Source organism: Scatophagus argus, chromosome 22 (genome assembly GCF_020382885.2).
Source record: "Scatophagus argus isolate fScaArg1 chromosome 22, fScaArg1.pri, whole genome shotgun sequence".
Lineage (NCBI taxonomy): Eukaryota > Metazoa > Chordata > Actinopteri > Scatophagidae > Scatophagus > Scatophagus argus.
Genome location: NC_058514.1, coordinates 15,977,970 through 15,999,862, shown reverse-complemented (window position 1 = coordinate 15,999,862; position 21,893 = coordinate 15,977,970). Strand labels below are relative to the sequence as shown.

The window sequence follows — 21,893 nt, the reverse complement described above, 5'->3', positions numbered from 1 at the left end:
GTCAGGGTCGCGGGGGAGCTGGAGCCTATCCCAGCTGACTACGGGCGAGAGGCGGGGTTCACCCTGGACTGGTGGCCAGTCAATCGCAGAATACAGATTATATGATGTACAAGTGTGTCCCAGCTTGTGATGCAGGCTTTCTATTTTAAATCTGTAGTCCTCTGGCAAAGGTCCTCCTGAGCAAAAGAAGATATTATAAACAACTGTTTCCACAGGCTGAGCACTACTCCTTATGACTAGTAAATTGATCGTAATGTGTGCACCTTTGTTTTAACAATACATATTTCAACTGTTTTAAATTGTTGAAATATAAAAACAGGTGAATGGAAACCAATGACTGTATAAAGTCTGGATGGAGCTCCTGAGTGAAGCCAATGTGGAAGTACCTTAAATCTAAATTCTATCTCACGGCCAGCAGGGTATGACTCCAGGTGGCCTGTAAGGCGACAGCTACAACAGCACTCTGTTAAAATGGATATAACGACTGAACAAGGTTTGTAACTTTTTCAGCTATTCCTTTTAAGAAGCGTTTTTCTCGACCACCCAATGAGGCATAAATAAAAGTTAACTCTAGATCCCACAGGGATGAGAAACACTGCTCCCTCGGTCTCTTTTAAAATGGTAAACAGCTCGCAGGAAGCAGCCATCTGAGCTGCTGTATGTGCGTCACCGAACCAGAGCTGTTCTCACAGCAGCTGCAAAGCTATAACAAGGTGGTGACGGTGATGTGCCTGATGGGAGTGACTCTGACCATGACACAAGATCTAAATTCATTACCAAGCATTCAGGTGTGTCTGTTAGGCTAAGGTCTCATCTGGCTTTGCTGAATCCATGATGACTTTTAAAAGTTCATTTAGCCTCATCCAGATGTTCACAGAGGAAACCAGAATGTAGATTCTTTCACCAAAGTGTAAATTCTCACCATTATTTACCACATCCACAGAGAGAAGGGGGCCTTGATTTAAAATAAGTTTACTGATACAATTCCAATTTGCTCTGTTTTATAGCCAGATTTAATCAGACATTAGATAGAAGCCTCCCTGTTTCTTGATATGCTGTCCACTTTATTATTTGTTATTTGGTGTTAAACTTATGCCAGTGAAACTTAACACTTTCTGAACTGTGGGCTCACATTTATTACCTATTATCATTACCATTTTATAACTATTTGCTGACTCTACACAACTTGTTGAGAGTGGCAAAACAGAAATGATAAGGAAAAACTAGCAATTAGGTCTAGCAAAAGGTCTAATAATAACAAGCTTTTAATGTAAAGCATTTTTTGAAAAGGTGATGTGTTTCACCAACGGCAGTTTAATTCTGATTAGATGCTTTGGAAAAACAGAACAGTAATTCCGTGTCAAAAAAAAAAACAACCCAAAGCCGCAAACTGGTGAGCGTGACAAAACATGATCACTGCTGGCAGAGGGGACAAAAGCAGGCATGTTCTGTCTGAATGAGTAGGAAAGACGAACAGAGAGTGCGACAAGGATCACACAAAAAGATGTAGCAATCCACAGCGAGGGATGACAACCCTCGCAGTCTCGCAGCAATCCAGAGACACAGCGAGACGTGTGACGGCGAGGTGTGAGAGACAAACATGAAGCAAAGGGCAGAAGAGACATGAAGACCATGTGGGGGAATACAAACAAAACTGTCACAACGAGACAGTGGGAGGAAGAGAAAATGACGGAGAGTGTACCGCTTCGCAGTGAGCCGAGCCAATGTTTCATTACACGGGACAGAAACACTGCCGCTCTTTTAAAGTCGACATGACAACGCGGTAACTGAATCCCTCCCAACACAGCCGTAGGGAGTGTTGTCACAGTCTGGATGATCGGAGCTGGGTTTGTGCTAAAAGTCAAATTTTGGACTTACAGACACAATACCTAAGTTCTGGCCCTAGGGCTCTCTCAACTCAAAAAAACGAATAAACAAAAGACCTAGACATTGTACAGAAGTGTGGGATCATGGAAGTTGTTGTCATCACTGTTAAACAACCACCGCTGCTGTTGAAAGACTACCTGACGTGACTCAGGCAGAACTGTTCGCAGGCGAGGTGATGTTTTGAAGTTTTATTCTCTTGTAGTCAAGAAAATATATGTGTAACAAAAAAAGGTCTAGTCATTTTAGACATTTTAATGCAGAGGTGTCACATATAATACCTTTAAGTGAAAGAGAAAGCTAGCAGTTTCAGCTTACCAGGTGAGCCGTCAACCCAGTTTTAATAGAATGTTACAGCAGGAGTACAACAACAAAGTCACGCGAGACTCACAGAAATACTGTTATCATTCATTAATTATTTGCAGTCACTTATATTCTTTTGTTTTTTGATTACTGATAAGTTAACTAGAATGAAACACTCAACACTTCTTGCATAGATGCTTCACATTCAAAGTTTCCGGCAGAGCAGAGTGCATAAGCCATAGTGCTGTGAAGCGTTGACTTTCATGTTGTTGTTTCACCTTACCGCAAGTAAGCTTAAATAACTGTGGGCAGACAGTGGCTGATCTTTGACTCTGATTGATTTTCCCCTTGAGATCTGCGACTTCAGATCTCCTAGTGAGGCTTACAACATATTGTTCTAAATCCTTAGGGCCTACATTCCCATCATAGTCTGACAATTACTAGACCTCACACCAACCGCTTCCTAACTTTCAACCACAATGTAAAAACTTTACCACTCCTTTTTTTAGCATGTGGCACAAAATGCATTCCAATTCTTCCAGGGATAGACAGTAAGGCAAGGGAAGATCATTTATCTTTTAATTCTTGAATGTAAATGTAAGTTTTGCAGCATTATTCTCAAAATATATTGATGCGGTATAAAAAAGATTATTGGAATGTGTATACAGCAGCACTGAAGGAGTGAACAATGTAGTGAGGTGTGAGTGAGGCCTTCTCTGATAACCTCTATGTGTGATCAGAGCTGTAAATGTAGAAAGGACTCTTTTGTTTAAAAAAAAAAAAGATATTCAGTTGGCTTAATTAGGCTCTAGGCACAAATATTTATCCATAGCCAAACTTGAAGAAGGCTCTGAAGATCCTGACACTAAGAGCAGTGATCGCTCCTACAATACCGGGACGTCTCCAGGAGATCTGTGATCTTTAGTGAACATCGGTTTAACAGGGCAATAAAACCAAGGAGTCATCTGTAACCTTTAATAATTAAGACGGGGTGTTTTCTTCCCAGTTCATTCATGGCACTTCCGCTTACAGCTCAGATCTTGATGTGTACCTAACAATTAGTTTCATGATCGATCTGCTGATTAATTGAACAATCATTTAGTCTACAGTCTCAGAGAGCTGATTGACAAAATGAGAAAAAGGCAGCAAATCCTCAATTTTTGAGACAATGGAAGAAGACAATGTATGACGTTTTGTTTCTTGTTAAATGACAAAAGTATGGTGATATTTGGTGATATTTATCCACCATCAACCTCATACAGAATACAGAGTGACACTACATTTGTGGGCTAGCAGTAAGCTGTGAGTATGTTACACTTGTCTGCCTGGAGCTGCACTGGAAAACTACCCACTGAACAATGAGAAAATATAAGAAACATGGTGGTTTCACATCCTGCATGTCAGTCATACCTGTTTGTGTATGTGTGTGTGTTGGAAAGGAGGGTGGGAAAACACAATAAAGCTAAATGCTTTCAAGCCTGGCCAGCTGACAGTCAGCATAAATTACTGCATATAATCAGAAGGAGAAAAGACGGGGCGGGGGGGGTTCAAAGATGCTGGGCGCTCTCTTTAGCTCATCAGCCCCCTTCAGCGAAATAATTTGTCTTGCTTAAACGCTTTCATCTCCATGGCAACCCCAGTGTGTCCTGTAGCACACAGAAGAGGCTAAAGGGCTGCTGTTAATGGAAGGTTACGTCATCCCATTTGAACCCAGACAGATGTTAATTACATCGCCCACTGAGCAGGCCCCTCATCTCATCACGCAGGACTACCTGAGCGTATGGTGGACAATTGACAATTAGGGGGCAACACTGGTTATGTGTTATAATGGGTACACCCCTCTGGCTCCTATCAAACCCAGAGGACCGCGAAGGGGGGCCTGAGGTTTAAGGAGGTTGCTTGAAAAGGAAAGCATGAAGGCTTGGAGCAGAGATAAAAACAGACCAAGAGTAAAAGATAGAGAGTGACAGGCAGAGACATGCTTGTTCAAATGGCCCAAAGGATGAGCAGGACATTAAGGACAGTTGCATAAGCTTCTTCAGTGCTACGTCCCATACTTTAGCCTTCAAGCAGGACAGCCGATGTAATGCGACTGGAAAAATGAAAGGCAAGAAAGAGACACCGGAAGCAGAGAGTGTCCTTTTTATTTCAGAAACTCACGGGAGTGAGTAAAAGCCGAAGATGACAGAAAGTTCTGAGTCACTCCAGCCACAGGACCATACTAATGTTTCTGCGGGCTTGCTTAGGTTTAGCTTCAAAAAGGGAACAGGGCTGCGAGATAACACGTTGTTTAAGTCAGTGTGCCACATATCTCACTCACACTCAGCAATAATTTGGCAAGCAGCACAGAATGACAGGAAGCAGCTCTCGGCGATGTGAAGGCTTTAATGACATCCAAATCAAAAAGAGACAAATGTGCTCATTTTTCATCCTGTTTGATGTGAGTCTCGTTTCCTAAAAGCTTGTCAGTGCTCCCGGCTGCTGCAGAGTCATTCGATACCACGTTGGTTTTGAGCGTTTTGACGGGCTATGTCTTCATCCACAAAGGGCCCTCCACGTGTGGCTCAACTGCTGTTGTGTGGAAGTCGTGGGCGGGGAAAAAAATCCAAAACGTGACTTGTCGACTTAATGAAACATCCTGCTGACGACAAAGAAAGTCAACAGAGCAGACGCAAGGAGAAACAGAAGGAAGCGAGGATGGGCGAGCAGGGGCAAGTCGGGGTGACAGAGGTAGAAAGGTACTTAAAGTAGCCTGCGAGTAAACACCACATTTCCTCACCGCAGTTACACCAACACAAACACCACTAACCTCTTTATCACACAAACAAGAATCATGTGTTTTCTATTTACCAATTCAGATAATTTTGTATTTGTTACATGCTTAACTGAAAATATGCACAAGGGTTCTAAATGGCAGAAAATAATGTAGAAGGAAAGAGGTCCTTCCATGTGGTCATTTCATAATGCAGAAAAATGTGCAAAAACATCCATATTATCTGGATATGACCTGACTTATATCAACATATGACATTTCAGCCCTAACATATGACATTTCAGCCCTACTACTAAATGTCTGATGAAACACGAAACAAAACAATAATACATCATCACATTACACAAGATCTAACACTCAGATGTTGAATTTCTGAATTACTCCACATGACTGAAGGTGCTCTGACACTGACCACAGACCTACACTGGGGAACAGGGACACAACTCACTGGTGCGCTTCATGCAAATATCCAATCTCTTTTCAAACCAGCTAGGAAACACCTGTCAAAGCTCAGATAAAAACAGCTGTGAGCACTGGGCTGGTGTACAGAGAACAGTTTCAAATCATCCGTAATTAAAAGATTACTATTTTTACAAAATATCAAAGCACAACAACTAAATAAGGACAGAGCAGTTTCATTGTTTTTGACATACAAGGACTCTTACAGTTTGAGTTAGCTTCTGTGGCTCTGGAGGTTTGTTAAGTCTTACAAAATAACCCAGATGACATCACCGTGATATCATCAGGGTCATCTCGGCTTGGGCTTAAATATTACAGACATGTACGCAAAGCCTGTTAGAAATTTGGGCCGTGGAGTAGAGTTCAGTCATTAAAACCAAAGCAACAAGCTGAAAGGGGCTAAAACACTGAAGAGCTCAAGCAGAAGATAAATTGTCTGTGGGTCCATCACTGTAAACGTTCTCCGTCAGTTGATCCATTTCTATTATACAAATACTGATTCGTCCAGCTTTAAAGCTCAGCCAACTATGAGTGTGTTGAGAATCAGTGTGGCTACCTCATGAGTCATCACACATCCCTCGGGCTGTAAGATAATACCACCACATCTCTCCTTTATAACCATATCTGGTGTGTAGCTTGGTGTTAATGGGAGTCTGTTCATTCTCAGCAGCCAGACCATCCATTTCTAAATGCACAATCGACCTTGTTGGCACCTTAAAGGAAATATCCTCAAATACTCCACAAAAGTCACCAGTTTATGATGGCAAGTTTTATTTTACTTTTTCAGAGTCTGTGTTGCGTCAGTTAGTGATATGGTATATTTCCCACAATGCCTTTCCAGAGAAGATCTGTTTGATACACCTATAAAAACAGGCCTGAAACTACTGACCTACACATGTCAGAAAATCTCATTTTGATACTTTTGGTGCAAAAGAGTTCATTTTCAAGTTAGTATCAAGTCAAACTTCCTTTGATGACAGGCAGCACATCACTTCTTTTCCCATCAATCCGTGCTCCTTTCAGATTCCTAATTTCTTGTCACGTTTTACCCCTCACTCCTCTGGCAAAAACAATCTCGCCACTGCTTCAGAAATAGCTGCCAAGTTTCTCTAATCTGCCTTGACAAGTCCACCGATGGCCCAATTACATAACCTGATGTTGTTTTCATAGGAGGACCGGGGATGTTGTCTGGGTGAGAGGGAATGTGACCCAAAGCTCGATCACACACATACAAAATAAGTCAATGTCAGAGTCAATTAATCGGTGATGATGGAAGGAGATTTTGGCTCTTTGCTGAACCCATTTTGGGCGATTTACGTTGAGCGGCTGTGTGCTGTGACATAATCATGCTGGGCCAATTCCTCACTGCCCTGAACCTGCACTAATAATGCTAATAATGCTAATGATGCTAAAAAATCACCTGAAACTCATTATTTAGTTGTTTCGATCTGATGCAATGTGTTGTTGGGTTTGTAGGAAGGCTTTAAACATGAAACATAACAGAAAATTATTTCTTATCACACGATTAGACAGATTGCAATGTTTTCATTAGCATGAGGATATGCAAATCATAGTTTATTTCCCCCCAAAGCCTTCCTCTCCACACCAAAACCATGACAGAGAGTTGAAACTGAAAAACAGTGACACTGAAAAAACAAAACCGACACAAGCATAGATAAAAAAAGACTGTGACTGAAAAAAAGACCAGCATGAATAGGACTGTCAATGCAAAATGAAATAGTAATAATTTCTTAATTTTTTTTCACAGCCAAATATTTGTGTCAGGGCCAGTTCAACTTTTTCCAACATAAATGTCTCAATGCCAGTGTTTCCTTTTCAGTTCACGTTTTGCTTCCAATGACAACTGTTATTTTCAATGCCAAAATTCACTGTGACTGCTTTAGCCCCATACCGTGTGTGATGTAAGTGATATGTGCGCGCAGGTGTCCTCCATAGCGTTGCCTGCTGAATAAAAATATTCATTTATTTGTTGCAGGGGACATTCAGTGCCCTGAAACATTGTTTCGCAAAAGTGAACATCTCTCCTTTATCTCTCCTTTTCAAGAATTTCCCTCCAGGGATTAATAAAGGAATTCTGATTCTGATTTATATCAGCTACCATTGCAGCGTTACACTTTGGACTGTTATGACTGTGCGTGTGTGTGTGTGTGTGGGCCACCAGGAGGCTGTTAGCCTCTGCTGAGCCACCTCTGGCAGGTGTCTGAAGTCAGCCTGAGGGCCATCCCAGCCTGGGTACTTCTACTGCAGCAGAGGGAGGTCACAACTAGGTGTCTTCATTACACACATCACTGGTTCGATTCACTATATTCACTTTCCTGTGCACCCGCACTGGGTGTTCAGCTTAATGGTGTGTACTGCCGGGGGGTGGTGAGGATGTAGCAGAAAATGGAAGGAAAGGAGCGAGAGGGAATGGAAGAATGAGAAAGAGCTGCAACTAACAATTATTTTGATTGCGATTAAGTCTGTCAATCATTATGAATCCATTAGTTGTTTGGTCTATAAAACGTGCCAGTGTGTTTGCTGTCACAGAGGAGAAAAGAAAGTCTTCTCATTTAAGAAGCAGAGAATTTAAAAAAAAGAAAAGAAAAAAAAAGACTCAAACTGTTACAAAAATATTTGGCCAATAATTTAATAGTTGAACTGATTACAGAATAGAATAAATAAATAAAGAAAAGTATGTTTAACCAGCCTTATCATGCAGGCCAGAGGTCAATGGATGAGTTGGAGCTTAATTTCAAAGAGATCGAAGTCCAATAAACACACACACACACACATACACACACACTTCCTTTCTTTCTTTGAGAACAAATAGTAATGCAAGTCGCTATACAGACACGCTTTATCAAATTTTGCATCCAGTGGTAGGTTTGCACACAAACTGTCCATTTATTGTGCTTTTGTTCGCATTTGTTTTGTGAGAACCTGGAATAGCAATTATATGGTGAAAAAAGCAGACAACCTCTGTTAACATGAACATGCAGTTATGAAATATATTATAACCTTCAGGGAAAACTAGGAAATGGTTTCAGCAAAGCAAAAGCCATTATGGTTGTTTAGGCCATCATCCATTAACTAAATTAACCACAGGATGACATGAGTATTGATGAATTTCCAGATCAGATCCTCGTGGAGAGTAAGTGGATCATTTACATGATTTATAATTGTGTGCTCAGAATAAGGTGCATTCATATTCTGATTGGGCTCTTTTTGTAACCACTGTAAAAATTGTATAATATTGTATCACTACTTGCACTTGTATATAAATAATACTATTCTTCTTCCGGTTGGATGCTAACTGCCTTTCACTGGCTTTGTACCCGTACTCTGCACAATGACAATAAAGCTGAATCTAATCTAATCTAATCACTTGTGAAATAAAGTATTCCATGTTAAGATCATTTGGCCAAAGCAAGCCTCCAAACTGAATGGATGTCATATACGTAGCCTGTCTTCAAACAGAACTTCATCACATGTAAAAAAAAAAGAGCATTATGTGTTGAGCTTATGTAAAGCCTGTCAAACAGATAAGTGCATGAGAGGCGGCAGCCCAGTTTTGAAGTTTGTGAGGCATTACGACACCCCAGCAATCTCTGTCAGTCACACACTCATGCTTGTTATTTGCTATAAAAAGCAATTATATAATAAATAAATGCATTTCAGCTCGGTAATGTTCAGGCTGTATTTATGAAGTATAATCCAGTGTCCACTGTGAGCGTGTCCAGCATGTCCAACAGTGAGGTGAAGACCTGTCAGCGAGCAGCAGGGCCCCCGTACCGCAGCCCCTCTAATCTGTCAGAAGGGACCTTAGTTACCGCTGTGCAGCCTATCACAGTTATGTAAGGAGATTTACGGCCTGTCTGACATAACACTGCACTCCACGCCGTTACAATGATGAGGTTCGTGTGAGCTCATGTCATCTTTCTGCGTCACTGGGGACTCAGGGGTATTATTTTATGATATTACGTTCAACAATCAATTAAAATTAATATTATAGATAGATAGAAGGGGGCTAAGGTAAAATAGGGAATAAGACAAACCGCTATTTCCAATATCCTGAATTATTGTGTTATTGCGTATTAATACAGAATGAGCATAAGCATCATACTGAGCGAAAAAGCTTTGTTTACTCATTCCTATAAGTAATATTTTCTGATTTAAAATAACCTTCAGTATTTTTGTAAGCAAAGCTTCTGGTTAGTTGTGTTAAGATGGAAGTTTGGCATCTTTTGTCGTAAAAAGGAGTTTGCTAAAACAAACTTGAGCTAAGTTATTGAAAAACTATTGTTTTAATAAGGGAATGCATTATTGATTAATCTGTCAATTGTTTTCTCAGTTCAGCAATTTATCTTCTCATCTTTATGCATCCTTTGTTTAGTGAAGAGGAAGACACAAGAGAGCTGGGCCACAGTGTCCCGCAAGAGGCTGGCAGCCATGGTGAGGAGAATTCCTCATGAAAGACAACCATTATGTTTCACAAATGGCCGCCTTGCAGTACGTCACCAAGGTTACTGCGTGCACTCCAAGTGATGTACGACAAGTGCGAGATGTTGGCAGAGGAGAGCACAAGTTTAAAGACTGTGGAACTGCACAACAATCAGAAACAAAACAGAAGGACAGCATGGTCAAACTCTGGAGGATTTTCTTACTTTCATAAAGCAAAAGAGAGTGAAGTTGAGTTATCATGGTCATGTTCAGCCTCAACGGATTTGTGGGCCCCTCTAAAAGACCAAAACAACAACCCCCAAGCTCCTTCTGGATTCTTTATCTCATTCCTCGCCCATAGAGAGAGAGAACATATGGAGCTCAGGGTCAGAGGTCAGCCTAAGGGAGGGGCTGTGAAATGGCTCCTCACGCCTCCCAAGATCAACTGCTCACTTTGCTGTTGGAGACAGAGAGACATTTGCAAAGGGATGTGACCAGTCAGCAACAGCTAGCAGCATCATCTGAGGTCGTCGGGTCCTGCTGACTCCCAGAGGCAGATAATCCATCATTACACCCCCCCAACCCTTGAACTTTGACTAGCCGCACATGGTCGCCTCTCCCACACTATATGGGTATAGGATGAGGCCACACATCCCTGACACTCAACAGCTCCTCAGTGTCAACAGCTGGGCAAGTTCCTGCTCTAAAACCCCTGACTACATGGAAACTTCTTCCAGCCTGTAGTCAAGTTATAAGGAGGTCATAAAGCTACCGCAGACATTTAAGAAGTAGTCAGCAAAGTAGGTATGTTGCAGTTGGAAAGTACAATATATAGACAAAAGTATTGGAACAACTGACCATTATTCCGCATTCTAAATACAGTGTTTCTGTGGGATTTTTCACCCATTCATGCAGCAGAGAATTTGTGAGGTCAGGCACTGATGTTGGACCAAAAGGCCTGGCTTGCAGTCTCTGTTCCAGTTCATCTGAAAGGTGCTGGATAGGGTTGAGGTCAGGGCTGTGTGCGGGCCGGTCAAGTTCAAACTCGTCCAACCTTGTCTTTATGGACTTTGGAATAGAAAAGCCCCTTCAACAAACTGCTGCCACAAAGTTGGAAGCATAGCATTGTCCAAAATGTCTTGGTATGCTGAAGCATTAAGATCTCCCTGAAGTCCCTGAAAAACAACCCATGTCTGAATACCTTTGACTGTATAGTGTATTTATCAGCTGTCTTCTACCTTCTTGTAAAAGGATTCAGTTATTTTCTTTGAAATTGGAGACCTCAACTCCATTTAATGGATGCCCTAATTAGTCTCAAAATTGTTACTTGTCCAGTAAGGCCAAAACATCAAGAGCCATTAAAAAGCTGGCCTATAGTGAGAGTTTTTATGAAAAAAGACAGGAGAATGCCGCTGGTCAAACTTTGCACTGGACAGAGTCAAGGTTAGGAGCATGAAGTGTGTGTGTGCGTGAGTGTGTGTCTGTCTGTGTGCAGAAGACAGTTTTGAGGCCTGGCTGTGTTTTACATTACAGCAATGGGTTCAGTGCAGCCTAGAGGAACTGTCTGAATGGATTACTCTAACAGGCTTAACAACAGCCCGGCCGGTCTAAGAGAGCACGAGGCGACGAGCAGGGCACAACTCTCAGTGAGATGGATGGAATCACTACAGGGGGAAGAGCAGAAGAAGGACCCGACGAGCCATGAAAGAAAGAAAGAGTAAAAGAAAAAGGTGCTACAACTGGTAGCAAAAGAAAACATGGCAAAATGTGACGAAAACCAAATGTAACAAACAAAACGTTCAGGATAATATTGTCATAATATTAGTGCTTCCTTTGAAAATGTACAGAAGTTTGTTCTTTGTTATACTGACCTATTTGTACATGCCATATTATCTGCTCATTATCAAGGCATAGCATCATTAGCATAAGTCAACAAGAGCGTGCGTCACTGTTGTTAGCTCCTGCCATCATTAGCATAAGTCAGTGTCAGTGTGCAGCCTTTCTGCTGACTGACTCTGTGTGGACAGATGGTCCAGGTCAGAGGGGAGCTTTAGTACTTCAAAATCCTTTGTGTCCTGCCATAGGACGTTCCCACTTCAGCCCCTGTCTACACACCTCTGTGCTGTGCTGGCCAACTTTCCAAGTCCCAGTGGCAGCTCTTTGAACAAACTGAATATTAATAGCCAGAAACAGGGTCCAACAGGCCCACTGCAGGTTTAAGTCCTCTCAGGGGAGGCTTGGTGTGAGAAAAGAAATCACATCCACTTGGCAGAAAGACATTTAAAGTAGATGAAGTCAGTAATTTTAGGTGAGACATTGCTTCTTTTTGTCCAACAAACATTCCAAAACCCAAAGACTTTTCTTTGTCTTTAAAGGGCTAATCAGTAAGAAAAGGTTTCACAGGTCCATGTTTGACAGGAAGACACACTCCTTTATAGAGAAGAAAAAGAGAATCTCCCTCTTAGACTTGTGCACAGTGAGCAATTATTTCCATTATTATCAATCTGCAGCTGATATTCACAATTAATCAACTGATCATTTAGCTTAGAATGTCAAAAAAAATGAGAAAAACGTTTCCCAAAGGCCAAGGTGACGTCTTCAAATTTATTCTTTTGTCCAACCACCAGTCGAAAACCCAAACACTCTTCATTTAATATCAGAAATGACAAAGAAAAGCAGCAAATCTTTACATTTAAGAAGCTGGAAACAGCAAATATTTGACATTTTTGCTTGAAAAGTGACCAAAATGATAATCAATGATAACAAATGGTTGGCAATTAATTTTCTTTCAAACCACAAATCAATGAATCCAGTCCAGTTGTTATAAAATACTTTCACACTGAAAGAGACATGCCAAAACTTGGAGAAATTAGAGGAAAGCTTTATTGCTCTGCAAGGAGTTATTGGCGCCTGGCTAGGAACTGGAGGTGTCTGCAACTCCCTGTGCTTTACCCAGCCAGCCAATTCTCCCTGAGGTGAGACTGACTCAATTACATCTGGGTTATTACCACAGACCATCCTGGGATAATTTACTGACAACCAAAGCTGGGGACGGACGCTGTGGGAGAGTAGTGGGTTACATGCAGATGTGAGGAGTGGGAAGTGTGAAGGACGGAGACAGGAGGACATGAAAGAAGAGTATAAAGAGGAGGAGGAAGACAAAGAAGAGGATGAGAAACTGTCAGAAACTGCTAGCAATCAAAAAAACCTGACAGAATGGATCATCTGAGAACTGATACCGAGCATCTGTTGTTTTCATAAGAGCATAATCATTACAACCTCCACTGTGTGTGTGTGTGTGTGTGTGTGTGTGTGTGTGTGTGAAGATATATACTGTACATCTGTGTGTGTGCTCATGCATGCACTTTCATAACAACAACAATGTCAAGAATGAATGCTTTGTCCCACAATTTCAATGTCACTAGAGATTTCAATGGGACAGTGTTTGAAATATTACTTCCTAATAAACATACATTCCCACATAATCACATACAAAATCCCATATGATATTTAGTTAGGGCCAACACAGCACATATCATCATATGAAAACCATGTATTTTCAAAATGTCAGCCTTTCATGAGCCAAGAAAACAGCTTTGTGTCAATACATTTTCCAGATAATCTACTGGGTTTTTAAACAATTTTCTTAAAAAAAAAAAAAGTAGGAGAATTGATTCTAGCCACCAACATTCCTTCAATTTCTCCAAAATTCTAAACTATTGGTTTTCACATTGGGGTTTGTGGTCCTTAAGGAAGCAAATCTCAGCAAAAGGAAGAATCATTTATTTTCAAATCATTTATTTGCTTCAGTAAGTGAACAGCATTCAAGTGGAAAACTAACCATGTCTGTCATTTTCCTCACTCAGTATTGATTACCGTTGGTTGATTAACTAATAAGCTCACGGATGGGAAATTAAATGCCAGCTATTTTGATAATCGATTAAACATACAAGCAGTTTTTTTGTTTTTTTGTGTGTTTTTGGCTGGCCTGCAACTACCAAGCTCCTCAGTATGGTAACAGAGTCTGGTTGACTCGTGTCAGCAGCTACTCTAGGCTGAATGGCCACCACCTTCCCAGCAGGGATGGAGAACGACAAGGTGGTACACTCCTGACAACTGTAGCTGCACTGAGCTCCTATCTCCCTACGGCTGGCATGCCAAACATCTCCCTCCCCAAATTAGTTCTTCACTCATCTTTCAACTCCACAATGCTGCCAACCCTAACTGCATCTGGTGTTAGAATGTAGGGACTATTTCAGGCTCTGTATGCCAGCCAGGGTGTATTTATACGACTTGGGCTCAGTGCCATGGTATGGGGTGGGTGTCTGGACTGACTGCCACAAGTGGCTATTTATGGGAAGAATTAAACCACATAATTAGCATTCCAGAAAAGAACTACAGAGCTCATGATCAATAACAAAGTATGAATTGAAATAAAGGGGTGTACAATGTATGATGTATGATGAGGGAAGACTCACACATGGAGAAAAAGAGACAGCACTGTAGACTATGGGGGAGCCTGAGGCAGGTCTACAGGAAGTCTGGCCCTCTGATTAGAACAATGGGCTGAGGGAAACAAGGCCACACTGCCACACAAAGAGCAGGGAGGAGGGGAACTGCAGCCTAAACATAGAACCCTACTTAATGTGGGTCACTCCAACTATGATTGCCTCCAAGTCAGGTTACGAGGAATATATTGGGGTGCTGAGATGTAGTCATGAACTTGACAAAAAAAAAAACAAAGTGTATGGAGTGCCAAAGGCAACATGTTGATATCAGTCATGACAGCATTAGTGTCGCCTGGATGATGGAGTGTCATGGGGGAGGACACCAACAGGCCTAATCAGAATTGTAAATGATCTCCTATGAAGTGTAGGAGGGTGGAGGCGAACCGGGGCTGATGATAAAGAAATGGGGGTGGGCAGCTTTGGGAATGAATAAAGAGGAGAGGCACATAACGCTCTGCTAATGCTTGATTTAGCTCCACCTCAGACACAAACTGAAATGTAGGTGTCTAAGCTGCCATACTTATCGTTCTTTAGCTTTCTGTTGCCACGTACACCGTTCAGCTTGTGCAACATATGTGTACAAAGATAATGCTTTTGGTTCAGCGACCAACGCTGGAACACGACATACGGGCAGAGTAGCATATCTGCTCTACAAACCAATAGCATGATGTATCCAAGCAGGTGGCTCTGCTGTTTGGATGAATTACTTCACATCGTGTGTTTATGTAAAACCACAACCTGCTCTAGAGACTGGTTCCAATGTGAGTCTGGGCAAAAGCAATGAACTCGATAGCAAAAGAAATTCTTCCATCGTTTATTATTTCTGGAAGGCTACTCAGCAGTAGGCCTGCATGACGTGAAGATAATCTGTGAATTCAGATCCTCTGTTCTTCCTCAGCCATCAGGCTGGCTAACCTTGCAGTCATCACCAACTCATTTGGTTACACATTTAGACTTGTCATAGCAGGACAAACTCAGGTAGACTTAATGACAGTGATGAAGGCTCGGTTCCATAAAGTCTCTCAGTAACAGTTGGAGTGGCAGCCTTCACAATGGGACCTCTCCGAGGTGCAACGGGAAAATCACCTGCGAGTTTTCCTACTGTTACAATATGTCAAAATGTGTGCTGTGCAACCACTCCATTGACACTAAGCAGAGAGTAGATGATAAGTTGATGGGCAAGAAGGTATGAATGCATGGCCCATGTATCCATGACTCCATCTGATGTTTGCATACTGACTGAGAATGCATGGTGTGTGTCTTATTGGCCAGCACTACTGAGCAGCTGCTGAAAGACCACAGAAAATGTTTAAGAAAGAAAAAATGCAATTAAGAACCAGTTGTTATTTTTTGGCCAGATCGTTTGATCCAAAAATTGCCACAGGGGGAATTTTTCACTAATTTTTCCACAACCAAAATTTCTTAAAGCCCAAAGTTATGTCTTCGACTTGTGTTTTTTTGTTCACGACTGCTATCACAAAACACAAAATCAGCAAAATTTCACATATAATATGTGTCTTTTTTGCAGAAAAAAAAGGATTCAAAATAGTTGTCCATTTATCGACTTATGGATTGATCAAGTAATCTGTTCTAGGTTAACAGCCGGCCTCAGAAACTCGTATTAGCTCTACATAAGGAACTTTAGCTGTTCTCCCTGTACAGGTTTTAGTGTGTTCTGAGCCAGCTGATCATGTCTTGGGGAGGACAGCCCCCTGGGCCTTTTCAAAATGTGTCACTTAACATGATCTCATTAACTGTAACAATAGTGACATCATCAACGCTCCCCCACAGCAACACTGGTTTAATAGGTGCCGTGTGTTATTTTCAGTTACTATCAGTTCTGTCTGTAGATGAATTACACATTCACAAAAAAGTTGACACTGCATCCTAGAGCTGAAACAATTAAGATCAATCAACTGACAGAAAATTATTTGTCAGTTAACTGTTCTGAATCATTTAAAAAGAGAAAACGCCCAAATTCTCTGGTCTCTCCTTTTCCAACATGAGGATTTGGTTGTTTCCTCAGATTCTTTAATAGTAAACTTGACCTTTAAGGACTTTGCACTGTTGGTTGGAAAGCAAAAGGAGATGTTTTAAGAGGTCCACTTGGACCAACTGTAATAAGTTCTTTTCACAACGTTTTAAATTTTATACACAAGACGGTTCATCAAAAAAAAATTATTGTCTGGTTAATTCATAATGAACATAATCTTGTGTTGGAGCCATAATTCAATCACCAAATGCTTACTAGTTCCATAGTTAAACCACACATACATACACACACACACACACACACACACACACCAGATGCTCAGCAAGATTGGTGTTAGCAGACAGCAGGGCATATGGACTCAGTATGGTTAGAGCTTATCAGCATCACCTCAGAGATTTCACACACACACACAATCCTTGCAAACTGAGAGAACAACCAGAGACAAACACAATAACTTCCAAGCATTAACCAGTTCTCAGAAACATTAAAACACTAAAGAGCTCCAAAGAATGTGCCACTAAAATAAATCTGATCATTTTGCTGCAGGTACCTTTGTGAACACAAGCCGAAAGCGTGCAATCACAGCTCACAGACTTTGCTATTTTGAACTTTGACCCAGAGGCTCGGTTATACAGACACAAGTTACCAATTTGACTGTGACGCAATACCTCAGCAATGCCGCACGCTACCCTCTAGGCTGTTCAAACCCCCTTCTGCCATAACATGAACAGACTGTTAATGGATGGGGACACAGTAACTGAATGACAAAGTAAACATGCTGCAACACCACAGCTGACTGGTGCAATCATAAAGCAAGAAACAAGTAAGTAAGGAGGACGACCCCAGAAAGTTCTGTGACTCCTGTGACTAAACACATTTTGCTCTCTGTTCCCTTGTTGTTGCTGACAATATAAATCTCCTGCTGTGGAGGCAGCATGTTCACTTTTACACACACCTGGGGCAGTATGAAATGCAACTCTGCAGATGCTTATTGTTCAGTGAGAAGTCTGGGGGAAAAAGCTTGCTTACAAAACCTCTCACTTGTAGGATTATTTAAACAAGTAGAATGTGGGTCAGTATGCTGCACATGTTACCAAATGAAACCTCACTGTTGCCATTTGCAAAACACTGTGAGTAAGATGAGTACTCAGTACAGTTTCTGAACTGTAGTTTCACGCTGACAGATTCAGAGCAGCGCAGCAGAGCAGAAGAATCTTAAATCAGATCAGAGCATTTAGAAAAAGACACTGCTGATCTTTCTTTCTATAAACACACCAGCAGCACGTCCACCTTAAATGATCCCAGTTCACTGGACGGAGATGCTGCTGACCCTCCAAAAAATGTCAACAAGCCCGCTGACACCAAACCTAAAAGCTGTTCTTATCATTTATCCCAGCCTAACATTTACAGTTATTTACAGTACAACTACTCTGTAAAAGAAAGCATGAGCTGATAATTAGCTATTTGGGGCTTATAGTGTGTATATGCCACTTAGGCTGATGAAAATGGACTTCTAGCTCTGTTAGTTTAGGTTGCTGACATGTGTCTATTGGTTTATACTACAATGTAGCCTGTCACTGGATAAGATATACATGTCTTAGCGACACTGTTGTTGTGAAGGGATATTTTTAGTCAACAGTGTCCCTAAAATGTGTTCAACTGGAGGGCTGTTGTGGTTGGAGATTTTCTGTACCAAAAAACCAACATTAAAGAGGAGAAAGCTCATACCTGCTAATTCGTCCGGTTCCAGTCCAGTTTCTGTGTCTATCCCGCAAATAACAAAGTAGTGAGCGAAGCGGCAGGGCGCCGCGCCGGAGACCGCCGAGCTCCCACTCATCCCGGCTTCGGTGTGCAGCGATGCCCGCTTCCTAATTCTCCAAGCGGCACATCTCCAGGAAAAATAAATAAAAAAGGGAAAACTGGATAAAACGTTCGCTTTAGGAACTTTTCTAACGCGTCCCGGTCTGTAAAAGAAAGCTCCTTCATACACCGTAAGTTGCTTTTAAACGTCGTTGCAGCGGTAGCTCGCTTTGGTTGCGCCGTGTCGACAGAGCTCGACACACTACTGACTGTGCGGGAGAGGACAGCGCTGTGAATCTCCGCCTCGGAGCGGCCCGGAGGAGCCGCCTGGCAGGGCGGGATATTCAAATCACTGAGTGTCTGGAATTATTTAACAACAGTTCAATTATGTGCCCGAGTATTTATCCAGCCTTGTGTCAAATTGTTAATATAATGCCAATATTTATTCTTACTTACACATTCGGTTCACACTTATTTGTGTTTGCTCATTAGGTCATATGGTGAGACACTAATTTAGATATTAACAGAAATTGAACGCAGCAGTCAAACCCAACGCGGCTCGGGGTCACGTGTCACCGTTGTCTCGTTCAATCCGAATGCGAGGACGCAATGAGGGGTCAGTCGCTCCAGTATGACGATTCTTCTGACTGATCTCACCAACCCAAACTATTAAACCGTCGCTAGTGTGTTTTGGCAAGTGTGTGTGCTTTTATTGTTTTTTTCAAAGATTCAGCTCATACTGAACAGGTACATCATTATGCAGGACGTCTGTGAGTCATGTGACGTGTGTGATTGACTGGTACTGATACGTTCGTTATAATGGGAGTTATGGACTATACCTGACACAATTTATTTCAGTTTTGGTTATCTTTAGTACAATGAAAGGTTCAAGTCACCTTATATTTACACCGTTTCCTTCCTAGCTGTCCTAGATATGGCTGCGTGCATGACTGCGTGTGTGTAACGTAATGTTTTTACGTCTGCCAGTGCCAGACGTAACCAACTGGTGGGGGATCAGTTGGTCCACACCAGAAAATTGGTGTAAAGTCTGCAGGCGTATGGTGTGTTCAAGGACAATATGGAGTTTCAGCACAGGAATTATGCACGTTTTTCCCGTTTCATTTTTTCCTATGGTAAATAACACAGGTTAATACAAGTAGAAGACCACATGTGCAAGGGAGCATAGCATGAGAAATGTGTACATTGAAAGTGCTCTTCATGTTTCATCAAAAGGCTGGAGTCTCTCCATCAAAGAAATCTGTGAAAGGATGCTAAAACATCTTATCGTCTCTGTTGCTTCAAACGTAACTCCAAATAAAGTGACATATTTTGTCATTGGAGGGAACTCACTCCAACGAAATTTGTTCTCTGCATTTAACCCACCCAAGTGACGTGCACACACACACAGCAAACCCGGGGCAGTGGGCGACCGCGTGCAGCGCCCGGGGAGCAGTGGGGGTTAGGTACCTTGCTCAAGGGTACCTCAGCCATGGACACCGGGACGGGGAATCGAACCAGCGATCCACCGGTTACGGGTCCGACACCCTAACCGCTGATCCACGACTGCCCTTAAACATTCTCGCCCAACGTGGGGGATATGATTCTGAAAACATGTTTCTGCAGACATAACACATCTTTTGCATTATTTTAGAACATACCAGAATGGTAACGGACCACATTGGAGGCAAGATCTACCCATTTGACTGAAATCATCTGGGAGTCCACACAAAAAGTAAATTCTTCTTTTCTAAACTGTAAGAGCATGTGGCAGCTTGTATTGCGCTGTGAACTAATGTGGTTCGTAACGTGTGATCAAACGTGATGAAGATCGTGGGTCAGAGCAACATGTAGGCTTATCATATGAATCTGTGTTGACAGGTGCTCACAGCGATGCTCTTTGTGCTGGACCTGGATTCCTGGAGAGGGAACTGAGGACTGAGCTGAAGGCTCAGGAGGAGGTCAAAGACACACAGGTTAGTCACAGAAGTGGTTCATTGTACATCATACTATATGGGACATTTTTCTCCCAAGTGCAAGTGACTGACCATATTGTTGTCTTTAGGCCTTTAAAGAAGCATTCGTCCCAGTCATCAGATTGGGCTTTGGTGGGATTGAGGTTATGTGGATCTACTCTCCTGCCTGCAGTTTTCCTCGATTGAAGTTTTGTTTGCATAAGACTCAGTCGCGGTTTTCGTGCTCGTGTTGTTTTCTCGATTGACTTCGTCTTCGCACGAGCGCCAGGGAGGAGCCTTCCTGACAGTCTGAATCTACATGATGACAACTTGGTGAAAAATGCAGACAAACACTGTGTCAGGAGTCTCAGCTGTAAGCATCAGATTAAAGATCACAACTGCTCACGAATCCTGCAGTATTGGTATCTGACAGCTGTACTCCTCAGGACTGTTTTTGTTGTGTGTTTGTGGCTGTGACTTTCTGTGTTGATCTTTTTCTTATGCTATGTTTTGTAGGCTACAGACGAACGTTCACACCTTCAGGCTGGTTCTTCTGGACCTGAACAGTACTTGACCGCCCTGTGTCATGTTTCATTCAAAACATGACGACGTGTCAACGGCTGCATCTGAAATCGTTCCCAATTTGCTATCTACTGCACAGTATTTACCTCATTTTAGGTGTTTTCCCACTGGAATATTTATAAAACAATTTCTCAGAAATATGTTGGCCAAGATGAGCAAATCTTGTCCTTTTCATCTTGTGCTCTGGGATGAAGTGTTTGTCCAGCGAGAGGTTTTGCTTGACATTAGCTTTGTCGCTAACTCAGCGACAGTGTCAGCAGCAGTGTTGACAAAAAGCTACCAACAACTTTACAACACTTAAGGCGATAAAAGCACAACACACACCAGCAACATTCAGTGTCCAGCTGATGTGCAGTTTCTGGCTTATTCACATGAAAAATGGAAATGCTGCTGTCACGTCTGAAGAACAATAAAGTTTTCTGAATCACAATTTCATGTGTTCACTGTGCAGAAAGAGATGCTCCCTCATCTCATCACCTCATCTCCTTTACCAGTGCCTAAACTTAAGTATTACATCAATGACAGAAAGATATCACCTGTTGATGACTCCTCATGTTTCTTAGTTATGTTGCAATGCCCCCTAGTGGACAGACAGAAGAACAACCACATTCTGATATATATAGATAGATATTGATCCCAAGGGAAATTCAAGCACCAGTAGCCCATTACAGCAGTGTAGGTTAGTCAAAAGTAAGCAAACAAACAACCAAACAAGGCCTAACTGTTAGTGAAAAAAAATAGAAAAATAGACTAAACATACTAAATAAACTAATTAAACTAACATATGATACATAAAGTACAATAGAGTGCAGAGAAAGCAGGTCGACTAGATTGACTGTGTGTCTAAAACCAGAGACTAATTATGTTAGACATTGGCAATGCATAAACTTAGTTATACAGTGTGTAGGTCCATAGTAAATACTAATAATGAACAAAAATTCTAATATAATTTGAAAATTCAAAATAATAAGGAATTAAATTCAAACAGGATTATAGAAGAAGACTGACTGCACTTGAGCCCATAAAATGTGTGTTGCTTTTACCAAAATTCACGCAAAATTACAGTTAAGTGAGTTAGTTAAGTGACCTACTGTATTCAAGTTAAAATGAAACCGATCCCCCATCCAAGGATTGAAAACAGTCTGTTTGAGTTTTATCTCTGTGTACAGACTGCATAGCCTACATGCAATTGATAT

At 41.7% G+C, this 21,893-nt stretch overlaps 1 protein-coding gene and 1 long non-coding RNA gene across 7 annotated transcripts in view; one reads left to right on the top strand and one right to left on the bottom strand.

Moving 5' to 3' along the window:
* Positions 1–18,486, bottom strand: part of dennd5b (DENN/MADD domain containing 5B) — a 67,327-nt gene extending 48,841 nt beyond the window's left edge. For all 4 annotated transcript variants that reach the window (XM_046378494.1, XM_046378495.1, XM_046378496.1 and 1 more), the window contains exon 1: positions 18,092–18,486. In XM_046378494.1, the coding sequence (XP_046234450.1) occupies positions 18,092–18,200 (109 nt within the window). In that variant the 5' untranslated portion in view covers positions 18,201–18,486. The remainder of the gene's footprint in view (positions 1–18,091) is intronic.
* LOC124053398 lies at positions 16,957–20,678 on the top strand. 3 transcript variants are annotated; one of them, XR_006842143.1, is made up of 4 exons: positions 18,678–18,910; positions 20,042–20,136; positions 20,226–20,448; positions 20,632–20,678. It is a non-coding gene; the product is annotated as an uncharacterized LOC124053398 (long non-coding RNA). The 3 variants fall into 3 exon arrangements; XR_006842142.1 differs by lacking the exon at positions 18,678–18,910 and adding an exon at positions 16,957–17,186 and having other exon boundaries at positions 20,226–20,672; XR_006842141.1 differs by lacking the exon at positions 18,678–18,910 and adding an exon at positions 19,766–19,895 and having other exon boundaries at positions 20,226–20,672.
* Positions 20,679–21,893: the final 1,215 nt, after the last annotated feature.